This window comes from Nerophis ophidion, linkage group LG19 (assembly GCF_033978795.1).
Source record: "Nerophis ophidion isolate RoL-2023_Sa linkage group LG19, RoL_Noph_v1.0, whole genome shotgun sequence".
In the NCBI taxonomy this organism is placed as follows: domain Eukaryota; kingdom Metazoa; phylum Chordata; class Actinopteri; order Syngnathiformes; family Syngnathidae; genus Nerophis; species Nerophis ophidion.
In genome coordinates, this window is record NC_084629.1 from 4,752,004 (window position 1) to 4,764,570 (window position 12,567).

The following is a 12,567-nucleotide window of genomic DNA, read 5'->3' on the forward strand; positions in this document are numbered from 1 at the left end:
TTCCAAATAAGTGTTTGATGAGCATTCCTCACCTTTATCAGTATTTATTGCCACCATTCCCAACTTTTTTGTCACGTGTTGCTGGCATCAAATTCTAAAGTTAATGATTATTTGCAACAAAAAAAATGTTTATCAGTTTGAACATCAAATATGTTGTCTTTGTAGCATATTCAACTGAATATGGGTTGAAAATGATATACAAATCATTGTATTCTGTTTATATTTACATCTAACACCATTTCCCAACTCATATGGACACAGGGTTTGTATAATGTGTTGTCAACTTTGTACTTTTTGTTTTTTTTATTATTTTTATGTCATTGCCTGAAATAAAGAGATAAATGAAAAAAAAATGAAAACATTTTGCTTAGTTCAAATAAAATAACCCTCATTTTTGCATGTTTTTTCCCTTGTTTTTGAACACTGACTTTTTGCACCATGGTGCAAAGCCATTTATGTTCAGAGGAGACGTTTTATATCCATCCATCCATCCATCATCTTCCGCTTATCCGAGGTCGGGTCGCGGGGGCAACAGCCTAAGCAGGGAAACCCAGACTTCCCTCTCCCCAGCCACTTCGTCTAGCTCTTCCCGGGGGATCCCGAGGCGTTCCCAGGCCAGCCGGGAGACATAGTCTTCCCAACGTGTCCTGGGTCTTCCCCGTGGCCTCCTACCGGTTGGACGTGCCCTAAACACCTCCCTAGGGAGGCGTTCGGGTGGCATCCTGACCAGATGCCCGAACCACCTCATCTGGCTCCTCTCCATGTGGAGGAGCAGCGGCTTTACTTTGAGTTCCTCCCGGATGGCAGAGCTTCTCACCCTATCTCTAAGGGAGAGCAGGAAACTCATTTCGGCCGCTTGTACCCGTGATCTTATCCTTTCGGTCATGACCCAAAGCTCATGACCATAGGTGAGGATGGGAACGTAGATCGACCGGTAAATTGAGAGCTTTGCCTTCCGGCTCAGCTCCTTCTTCACCACAACGGACCGGTACAACGTCCGCATTACTGAAGACGCCGCACCGATCCGCCTGTCGATCTCACGATCCACGTTTTATATGAGTGCAGTAAAAGAGGAGAAAGCCTAGTAATTTGTCATCGAAGAGGGCTGCAAAAAAAATAAAAAATAAACGCACTCAACCTCTTGCTCTTCTGCAACATCTGAACCACACTGGCATGACTCAGCTTTCTTAAGCAGAGTTCAGTTCCTGGAGAGGAGAGAGGGAATTGAACCTCTAAACGTTGCGCTTGTCTGTCTGCCCTCTAGAGCTGCACGCGGAGAAACAGCCAAACTCCTCCCCGGCCACACAGGAACTGATGACAAGGCTGGGCTTCTTGCTGGGAGAAGGCATCCCGAGTTCGGCGCGCATACCCATGGACGACAAGAATGAAAAGAAGGTATTTTGATTTTTTTTTTTTTTTCACCAACTCCTCCTCCTGGCTCTGACCGCAGCTGCATCCCCTGCTGCAGCACACAGATAAAGCGATAGTGAGGATGACGGCGGGGGGGACTTGTAGCAGTCTTTTCTGAGGTCTGGATGAGTACTATTTTTTTTTTTGGTTCGACCCAGCTTCGCGTTATTTTTTCGGATGATAATGTAAGTCCCACCGACCCAGTTCGCGTTGTATTCGTCTGCATGTTTCTTTTTTCCCAGTACCAGCTTTCCGGCGTGTGTGCGTCAGTAACTTGAGTGCGGTCCCAGGGGCGCCTGTGTATTCAACAACAGTGTCTGAGCCCACTCCCAGAAATAGACTTATGTTTGGTGCTTGACTTTGTTTGGCTCCGACAATTACGAGCTGCATGAGAAGCTAAGTCGAGCAATGGTGCTCTTTAATGTTTGGAGCATGAGAGAGGTCTTACTTTGCTTTAAACTGTTTTGGATGTATGTTGACACGAGATGTGTCCCGGCAGAACTTAAAAGATTTCACTGTTGCATATCGTTGCCAAGCTTGAATGAATGAATGAATTTATTTAATTCGGCAGACAGACGTATTTAGCGACACTTCATCACTTTTCGTAGTTGGACAGGATACGGGAGAAGAGCATGAATGCTTACCCATGTCCCGCCCTTCATTTACAATGAACTTATATGTTGATTTTATCCATCCATCCATCTTCTTCCGCTTATCCGACGTCGGGCCGCGGGGGTAGCAGCCTAAGCAGGGAAGCCCAGACTTTCCTCACCCCTGCCACTTCGTCCAGCTCTTCACAGGGGATCCCGAGCCCAGCCGGGAGACATAGTTTTCCCCATGTGTCCTGGGTCTTCCGGTCGGACGTGCCCGAAACCCCTCCCTAAGGAGGCGTTCGGGCGGCATCCTGACCAGATGCCCGAACCACCTCATATGGCTCCTCTCCATGTGGAGGAGCAGCGGCTTTACTTAAAATTCCTCCCGGATGACAGAGGTTGTCACCCTATCTCTAATGAAGAGCCCCGCCACCCGGCGGAGGAAACTCATTTCGGCCGCTTGTACCCGTGATCTTGTCCTTTGGGTCATGACCCAAAGCTCATGACCATAGGTGAGGATGGGAACGTAGATCGACCGGTAAATTGAGAGCTTTGCCTTCCGGCTCAGCTCCTTCTTCACCACAACGGATCGATACAGCGTCCGCATTACTGAAGACGCCGCACCGATTCTCTGTCGATTTCACGATCCACTCTTCCCTTACTCGTGAACAAGACTCTGAGGTACTTGAACTCCTCCACTTGGGGCAGGGTCCCGGAGATGGCACTCCACCCGTTTCCGGTCGAGAACTATGGACTCGGACTTGGAAGTGCTGAGTCTCATCCCAATTGCTTCATACTCAGCTGCGAACCGATCCAGTGAGAGCTGAAGATCCCGGTCAGATGAAGCCGTCAGGACCACATCATCTGCAAAAAGCAGAGACCTAATCCTGCGGCCACCAAACCGGATTCCCTCAACTCCTTGACTGCGCCTAGAAATTCTGTCCATAAAAGTTATGAACAGAATCGGTGACAAAGGACAGCCTTGGCGGAGTCCAACCCTCACTGAAAATGTGTCCGACTTACTGCCGGCAATGCGGACCAAGCTCTGACACTGATCGTACAGGAAGCGGACCGCCACAATCAGACAGTCCAGTCCCCCATACTCTCTGAGCACTCCCCACAGGACTTCCCGAGGGACACGGTCGAATGCCTTCTCCAAGTCCACAACGCACATGTAGACTGGTTGGGCAAACTCCCATGCACCCTCAAGAACCCTGCAGAGAGTATAGAGCTGGTCCACAAGTCCACGACCAGGACGAAAACTACACTGTTCCTCCTGAATCCGAGGTTTGACTGTCCGGCGTAGCCTCCTCTGCAGTACACCTGAGTAAACCTTACCGGGAACCCACGATAGTTGGAACACACGTTGGTTATATATGTTGGTTATATAGTCCAAGCAAGGGTGAAATTTCTTGCTCAAGTACACAACGGACGTGACGAGGTTGGTCGAAGGTGGGGATTGAACCAGGAACCCTCAGGTTGCTGGCACGGACACTCTCCCAACCACGCTACGCAGTCCCCCACAAGTATGATAATGACAAGTCAGTATATATGCACCAATATGGATGTAATAGCATTGAGTGACCATGAGATGCTTAGCAAGTACAAACAATTTATACTTTTTTAACACATGGTGACACTATGTCCGTGCAGTTCAAACATAGCAGATAGGGCTGGGCGGACGTATCGAGTTTTTAAGCTGTATCGATATATTTTTAAACAAGAAATGTATTCAGAAAATATCGTAATATCGATATAATTTATTTCACGTTAAAATGACCAAACAATGTTGTTGTGTTCTTTGTTCTACCACGTCTTGTAAAAACTCTATGGACTACTAAACCCCTCCCTTTCCTCCTTCTAAGATGTGTTTGCACATATAAGAACATCCACGATTGGTTGGGTTGCTTACTATAATGAGTCACGATTGGTTGAGATTAGGGCAAAACATTAGGGACAGGCCAATCAGAGGCAACATAGGGCGGGTCATGGAACCAGGAAGGGAAATCACAACAGACATCCCAAATGACGACAAGAGAGTGGGAAAAAAAGAAAGAGGGAATATTCAAGTGGCGATTTATATATGAAAAAAACTAGTGGAAGATGGCAGAGGGATTCTTTTCTTTAGATGTTTCTTTTAACAATGTAGACCATGTCCAGGAAACCCACAATATGTCTACTTAGCCACATTTGGACAAATGTATGCGTCTGGATAAAACATTCATTTGACTTAAACAATGTGCATGTACAGTTTTTCATAATTTATGCCCCAAAAAGATAAATTGTTTGTATTTACAGTATTTGTAAAATGCCTCCGTCATAGAAATCATAGATGAGGTGAAACAAGACGAAAAATGTTGCTGGCCTCATTTTCATCTTCTTCAAAATATACATTTTGGCCTCCACTCAGGCTTGATCTTGGGGAACCCCAAAGGGTTTTAGTACAAAAAAAAAATCAAAAATGTGTCATTATTCATCCATCCATCCATCCATTTTCTACCGCTTATTCCCTTTCGGGGTCGCGGGGGGCGCTGGCGCCTATCTCAGCTACAATCGGGCGGAAGGCAGGGTACACCCTGGACAAGTCGCCACCTCATCGCAGGGCCAACACAGATAGACAGACAACATTCACACTCACATTCACACACTAGGGCCAATTTAGTGTTGCCAATCAACCTATCCCCAGGTGCATGTCTTTGGAAGTGGGAGGAAGCCGGAGTACCCGGAGGGAACCCACGCAGTCACGGGGAGAACATGCAAACTCCACACAGAAAGATCCCGAGCCTGGATTTGAACCCAGGACTACAGGAACTTCGTATTGTGAGGCAGACGCACTAACCCCTCTGCCACCGTGAAGCCCTGTCATTATTCAGTATTATTATTTTTATTATTAGTGAATTGTATTTTGTATTTATATAGCGCTTTTCTCTATAGCCTCAAAGCGCTTTACATAGTGAAACCCAATATCTAGGTTCCATTTAAACCAGTGTGGGTGGCACTGGGAGCAGGTGGGAAAAGTGTCTTGCCCAAGGACACAACGGCAGTAACTAGGATGGCGGAAGCGGGAATCGAACCTGCAACCCTCAAGTTGCTGGCACGGCCGCTCTACCAACCGAGCTATACCTATATTATTCAAGGTTTAAAATCTCTAGATTAGAGGTCACCAACGTAGCCCGTAAGGACCAGATGAGTCGCCCGCTGTCCTGTTCTAAAAATAGCTCAAATAGCAGCACTTACCAGTGAGCTGCCTCTATTTTTTAAATTTTATTTATTTACTAGCAAGCTGGTCTCGCTTTGCTAGACATTTTTAATTCTAAGAGAGACAAAACTCAAATAGAATTTGAAAATCCAAGAAAATATTTTAAAGACTTGGTTTTCACTTGTTTTTTTTTTTACTTTGCTTCTTATAACTTTCAGAAAGAAAATTTTAGAGAGAAAAATACAACCTTAAAATGATTTTAGGATTTTTAAACACATATACCTTTTAAATTCCTTCCTCTTCTTTCCTGACAATTTAAATCAATGTTCAAGTATTTTTTTATTTTTATTGTAAAGAATAATAAATACAATTTAATTTAATTCTTCATTTTAGCTTCTGTTTTTTTGACGAAGAATATCTGTGAAATATTTCTTCAAACTTATGATTAAAATTAAAAAAAAATATTCTGGCAAATCTAGAAAATCTGTAGAATCAAATTTAAATCTTATTTCAAAGTCTTTTGAATTTCTTTTAAAATTTTTGTTCCGGAAAATCTAGAAGAAATAATGATTTGTCTTTGTTAGAAATATAGCTTGGTCCAATTTGTTATATATTCTAACAAAGTGCAGATTGGATTTTAACCTATTTAAAACATGTCATCAAAATTGTAAAATTAATCTTAATCAGGAAAAATTACTAATGATGTTCCATAAATTCTTTTTTTAATTTTTTCAAAAAGATACGGATTAGTTAGTTTTTAACTTCATATTTTTCGGTTGAATTTTTTAAATTTTAAAGAGTCGAAATTGAAGATAAACTATGTTTCAAAATTAAATCTTCATTTTTTTCCTGTTTTCTCCTCTTTTAAACCGTTCAATTGAGTGTTTTTTCATCATTTATCCGCTACAAAAAACCTTCCGTAAAAGGAAAAAAAATGTGCAGATTGGATTTTAACCTATTTAAAACATGTCATCAAAAATATATATTTATTGTGAGAAATCATTAAGATGATCAGTGTTTCCACAAAGATAAATGTCATTAATTATTAATGATAACATACAGTTAAAGGTAAATTGAGCAAATTGGCTATTTCTGGTAATTTATTTAAGTGTGTATCAAACTGGTAGCCCTTTGCTTTAATCAGTACCCAAAAAGGTTGGTGACCCCTGCTCTAGATCAACTTTAGATCTATCTGTCTGTCAATATAAAGATTTTAAAGATTTAAGTTGTATGCTCTTTTTGTCAGAGAAAACCCAGTTTTTTATTGAAAAAAAACCTACAAAATATGCAATATTTTCACCCAATAACATTTTTAAGTGGAATATTTGAGATTATATAATAATTGTAGCCTTAAAAAGGTCAATAACTTATATTAACATTGATTTTGATTCATTATTATTTTTTGAGCAATGACACTTAAAAAAATAGAATAATAATCACACTAAAACGATTGGGGATCCAAAAGGGTCCTCCTACTCAGTAAAGTGTTGAAAAATACATTATACATTTTTTTCTACTGTTTACTTTTAACACAATAATCTCGGGATCATCTTCAGATCCATCCGTCAATTATAAGTTTTATTGATGTTTATGTATTTTGTTTGTTCGTTTTAAACCAGGGGTAGGGAACCTATGGCTCTAGAGCCAGATGTGGCTCTTTTGATGACTACATATGGCTCTCAGATAATTATATTTATATAGCGCTTTTCTCTAGTGACTCAAAGCGTTTTACAAAGTGACACCCAATATCTAAGTTACATTTAAACCAGTGTGGGCGGCACTGGGGGCAGGTGTGTAAAGTGTCTTGCCCAAGGACACAACGACAGTGACTAGGATGGCGGAAGCGGGAATCGAACCTGGAACCCTCAGGTTGCTAGCACGGCCACTCTACCAACCGAGTTATGCCGAGTAACCGTGTAATACTCTTCCATATCAGTAGGTGGCAGTCGGTAGCTAATTGCTTTGTAGATGTGGGAAACAGCGGGAGGCAGGGTGCAGGTAAAAATGTGTTTAATGCTTAAACCAGGGGTAGGGAACCTATGGCTCTAGAGCCAGATGTGGCTCTTTTGATGACTACATATGGCTCTCAGATAATTATATTTATATAGCGCTTTTCTCTAGTGACTCAAAGCGCTTTACAAAGTGACACCCAATATCTAAGTTACATTTAAACCAGTGTGGGCGGCACTGGGGGCAGGTGTGTAAAGTGTCTTGCCCAAGGACACAACGACAGTGACTAGGATGGCGGAAGCGGGAATCGAACCTGGAACCCTCAGGTTGCTAGCACGGCCACTCTACCAACCGAGTTATGCCGAGTAACCGTGTAATACTCTTCCATATCAGTAGGTGGCAGTCGGTAGCTAATTGCTTTGTATATGTGGGAAACAGCGGGAGGCAGGGTGCAGGTAAAAATGTGTTTAATGCTTAAACCAGGGGTAGGGAACCTATGGCTCTAGAGCCAGATGTGGCTCTTTTGATGACTACATATGGCTCTCAGATAATTATATTTATATAGCGCTTTTCTCTAGTGACTCAAAGCGCTTTACATAGTGAAACCCAATATCTAAGTTCCATTTAAACCAGTGTGGGTGGCACTGGGAGCAGGTGGGTAAAGTGTCTTGCCCAAGGACACAACGACAGTGACTAGGATGGCGGAAGCGGGAATCGAACCTGGAACCCTCAGGTTGCTAGCACGGCCACTCTACCAACCGAGTTATGCCGAGTAACCGTGTAATACTCTTCCATATCAGTAGGTGGCAGTCGGTAGCTAATTGCTTCGTAGATGTGGGAAACAGCGGGAGGCAGGGTGCAGGTAAAAACGTGTTTAATGCTTAAACCAGGGGTAGGGAACCTATGGCTCTAGAGCCAGATGTGGCTCTTTTGATGACTACATATGGCTCTCAGATAATTATATTTACATAGCGCTTTTCTCTAGTGACTCAAAGCGCTTTACAAAGTGACACCCAATATCTAAGTTACATTTAAACCAGTGTGGGCGGCACTGGGGGCAGGTGTGTAAAGTGTCTTGCCCAAGGACACAACGACAGTGACTAGGATGGCGGAAGCGGGAATCGAACCTGGAACCCTCAGGTTGCTAGCACGGCCACTCTACCAACCGAGTTATGCCGAGTAACCGTGTAATACTCTTCCATATCAGTAGGTGGCAGTCGGTAGCTAATTGCTTTGTATATGTGGGAAACAGCGGGAGGCAGGGTGCAGGTAAAAATGTGTTTAATGCTTAAACCAGGGGTAGGGAACCTATGGCTCTAGAGCCAGATGTGGCTCTTTTGATGACTACATATGGCTCTCAGATAATTATATTTATATAGCGCTTTTCTCTAGTGACTCAAAGCGCTTTACATAGTGAAACCCAATATCTAAGTTCCATTTAAACCAGTGTGGGTGGCACTGGGAGCAGGTGGGTAAAGTGTCTTGCCCAAGGACACAACGACAGTGACTAGGATGGCGGAAGCGGGAATCGAACCTGGAACCCTCAGGTTGCTAGCACGGCCACTCTACCAACCGAGTTATGCCGAGTAACCGTGTAATACTCTTCCATATCAGTAGGTGGCAGTCGGTAGCTAATTGCTTCGTAGATGTGGGAAACAGCGGGAGGCAGGGTGCAGGTAAAAACGTGTTTAATGCTTAAACCAGGGGTAGGGAACCTATGGCTCTAGAGCCAGATGTGGCTCTTTTGATGACTACATATGGCTCTCAGATAATTATATTTACATAGCGCTTTTCTCTAGTGACTCAAAGCGCTTTACAAAGTGACACCCAATATCTAAGTTACATTTAAACCAGTGTGGGCGGCACTGGGGGCAGGTGTGTAAAGTGTCTTGCCCAAGGACACAACGACAGTGACTAGGATGGCGGAAGCGGGAATCGAACCTGGAACCCTCAGGTTGCTAGCACGGCCACTCTACCAACCGAGTTATGCCGAGTAACCGTGTAATACTCTTCCATATCAGTAGGTGGCAGTCGGTAGCTAATTGCTTTGTAGATGTGGGAAACAGCGGGAGGCAGGGTGCAGGTAAAAATGTGTTTAATGCTTAAACCAGGGGTAGGGAACCTATGGCTCTAGAGCCAGATCTGGCTCTCAGATAAATCTTAGCTGACATTGCTTAACACGATAAGTAATGAATAATTCCGCTGTTTCAAAAATAACGTTCAAATTATAAAACATTCTCATGCATTTTAATCCAACCATCCGTTTTCTACCACACCTGTTCAAGAAGTCGCATTAATGGTAAGAAAGGAAGAAGCAGCTTGCATGGCAGCTTTGTGTTATTAGAGTAAACGTTGGACCATTTGCATTTCAAACATTTCACCCGTTTGCTCTTTTAAACCACTTTTTATGTTTTTAATTTTTTTTAATTGTATTTTTAGAATGTGCCGTGGGGCCGTTAAAGAATTTACCTGCGCGCATGTACAGTGTTTCATAATTCATGCCGAAAAAAGATATTTTGTTTGTATTTACAGTATTTGTAAAATGACTCCGTCATATAAATCGTAAATGAGGTGAAACAAGACGAAAAATGTTGCCCGCCTCATTTTCATCTTCTTCAAAATATACATTTAGGCTTCCACTCAGGTCAACCCGGAGGGTTTTGGTAAAAAAAAATATCAAAAATGTGTCATTATTCAGTATTATTATTTTTATTATTATTCAAGGTTTAAAATCTCTAGATCAGCATTAGGTCTATCTGTCTGTCAATATAAAGATTTTGAAGTTGTATGCTCTTTTCGTCAAAGAAAACCCAGTTTTTTATTGAAAAAACCCCAACAAAATATGCAATATTTTCACCCAATAACATTTTTAAGTGGAATATTTGAGATGATATAATAATTGTAACCTTAAAAAGGTCAATAACTCATACCACCATTGATTTTGATTCCCTATTATTTTTTGAGCAATGATACTTAAAAAAAAAAAAAATCACACTAAAATGATTGGGGATCCAAAAGGGTTCCACTCAGTAAAATGTTGAAAAATAAATTATACATTTTTTTACTGTTTACTTTTAACACAATAATCTTGAGATCATCCTCAGATCTATCCGTCAATTATAAGTTTTGTTGCTGTTTATGTATTTTGTTTGTTCGTTTTAGGCCCTTCTTTAAAAAAAATGTTTATTTTTTTTTATATGGCAAACACAAAATATGCAAAATTTTTCCCCCAAAATATCTCAAAGTGGAATATTTAATGTGACGTAATTGAAACCTTGAATAGGTCAATAAGTCATAATGATATTGATTTTGATTCATTATTATTTTTTAAAGGAAGAAGCAGCTTGCATGGCAGCTTTGTGTTATTAGGGGCGGCATAGCTCGGTTGGTAGAGTGGCCGTGCCAGCAACTGGAGGGTTGCAGGTTCGATTCCCCATCCTAGTCACTGCCGTTGTGTCCTTGAGCAAGACACTTTACCCACCTGCTCCCAGTGCCACCCACACTGCTTTAAATGTAACTTAGATATTGGGTTTCACTATGTAAAGCGCTTTGAGTCACTCGAGAAAAGCGCTATATAAATATAATTCACTTCACTTCACTTAGATTAAACATTGCAACATGTTCTTGTTACATTTCACCTGTTTGCTCTTTTATAACACTTTATATGTTTTTTATTTTTTTAATCGTATTCTTAGAATGTGCCGTGGGTCCGTTAAAAAAATTCCCTGCGGGCCGCACTTTGGACCCCCCCTGACTTAAACAATGTGCATGTACAGTGTTACATGTTTTATTCCCCCCAAAATATATTTTGTTTGTATTTACAGTACTTGTAAAATGACTCCGTCATATAAATCATAAATGAGGTGAAACAAAACGAAAAATATTGCTCTCTTTATTTTCATCTGCATCAAAAATATACATTTAGGCCTCCACTCAGGCTTGATCCCAGGGGAACCCCAAAGGGTTTTGGTCAAAATATACAAATTTCGCCTGTTTGCTCTTTCATAGCATTTTTCATGTTTTCAATTTTTTTAATCGTATTTTTAGAATGTGCCGTGGGTCCGTTAAAAAAATGACCCCCGGGCCGCACTTTGGACACCCCTGACTTAAACAATGTGCATGTACAGTGTTACATGTTTTATTCCCCAAAAAATATATTTTGTTTGTATTTACAGTATTTGTAAAATGACTCCGTCATATAAATCATAAATGAGGTGAAACAAAACGAAAAATATTGCTCTCTTTATTTTCATCTGCATCAAAAATATACATTTAGGCCTCCACTCAGGCTTGATCCCAGGGGAACCCCAAAGGGTTTTGGTCAAAATATATAAATTTTGCCTGTTTGCTCTTTCATAGCATTTTTCATGTTTTCAATTTTTTTAATCGTATTTTTAGAATGTGCCGTGGGTCCGTTAAAAAATGACCCCCGGGCCGCACTTTGGACACCCCTGACTTAAACAATGTGCATGTACAGTGTTACATGTTTTATTCCCCAAAAAATATATTTTGTTTGTATTTACAGTATTTGTAAAATGACTCCGTCATATAAATCATAAATGAGGTGAAACAAGACGAAAAATGTTGCTCTCCTTATTTTCATCTGCATCAAAAATATACATTTAGGCCTCCACTCAGGCTTGATCCCAGGGGAACCCCAAAGGGTTTTGGTCAAAATATATAAATTTCGCCTGTTTGCTCTTTCATAGCATTTTTCATGTTTTCAATTTTTTTAATCGTATTTTTAGAATGTGCCGTGGGGCCGTTAAAAAAATGACCCCCGGGCCGCACTTTGGACCCCCCCTGACTTAAACAATGTGCATGTACAGTGTTACATGTTTTATTCCCCAAAAAATATATTTTGTTTGTATTTACAGTATTTGTAAAATGACTCCGTCATATAAATCATAAATGAGGTGAAACAAAACGAAAAATATTGCTCTCTTTATTTTCATCTGCATCAAAAATATACATTTAGGCCTCCACTCAGGCTTGATCCCAGGGGAACCCCAAAGGGTTTTGGTCAAAATATATAAATTTCGCCTGTTTGCTCTTTCATAGCATTTTTCATGTTTTCAATTTTTTTAATCGTATTTTTAGAATGTGCCGTGGGTCCGTTAAAAAAAATGACCCCCGGGCCGCACTTTGGACACCCCTGACTTAAACAATGTGCATGTACAGTGTTACATGTTTTATTCCCCAAAAAATATATTTTGTTTGTATTTACAGTATTTGTAAAATGACTCCGTCATATAAATCATAAATGAGGTGAAACAAAACGAAAAATATTGCTCTCTTTATTTTCATCTGCATCAAAAATATACATTTAGGCCTCCACTCAGGCTTGATCCCAGGGGAACCCCAAAGGGTTTTGGTCAAAATATATAAATTTCGCCTGTTTGCTCTTTCATAGCA

General features: G+C 41.1%; 1 protein-coding gene across 4 annotated transcripts in view; it reads left to right on the forward strand.

The window, feature by feature from the left end:
• LOC133537891 (protein TANC1-like) overlaps window positions 1-12,567 on the forward strand; it is a 389,287-nt gene that overhangs the window by 225,831 nt on the left and 150,889 nt on the right. For 3 of the 4 annotated variants that reach the window (XM_061879022.1, XM_061879023.1, XM_061879025.1), the window contains exon 5: window positions 1,265-1,395. In XM_061879022.1, the coding sequence (XP_061735006.1) occupies window positions 1,265-1,395 (131 nt within the window). Of the gene's footprint in view, window positions 1-1,264; window positions 1,396-1,434; window positions 1,596-12,567 lie in introns of those variants that run through there. The other variant, XM_061879024.1, reaches the window with a different exon arrangement.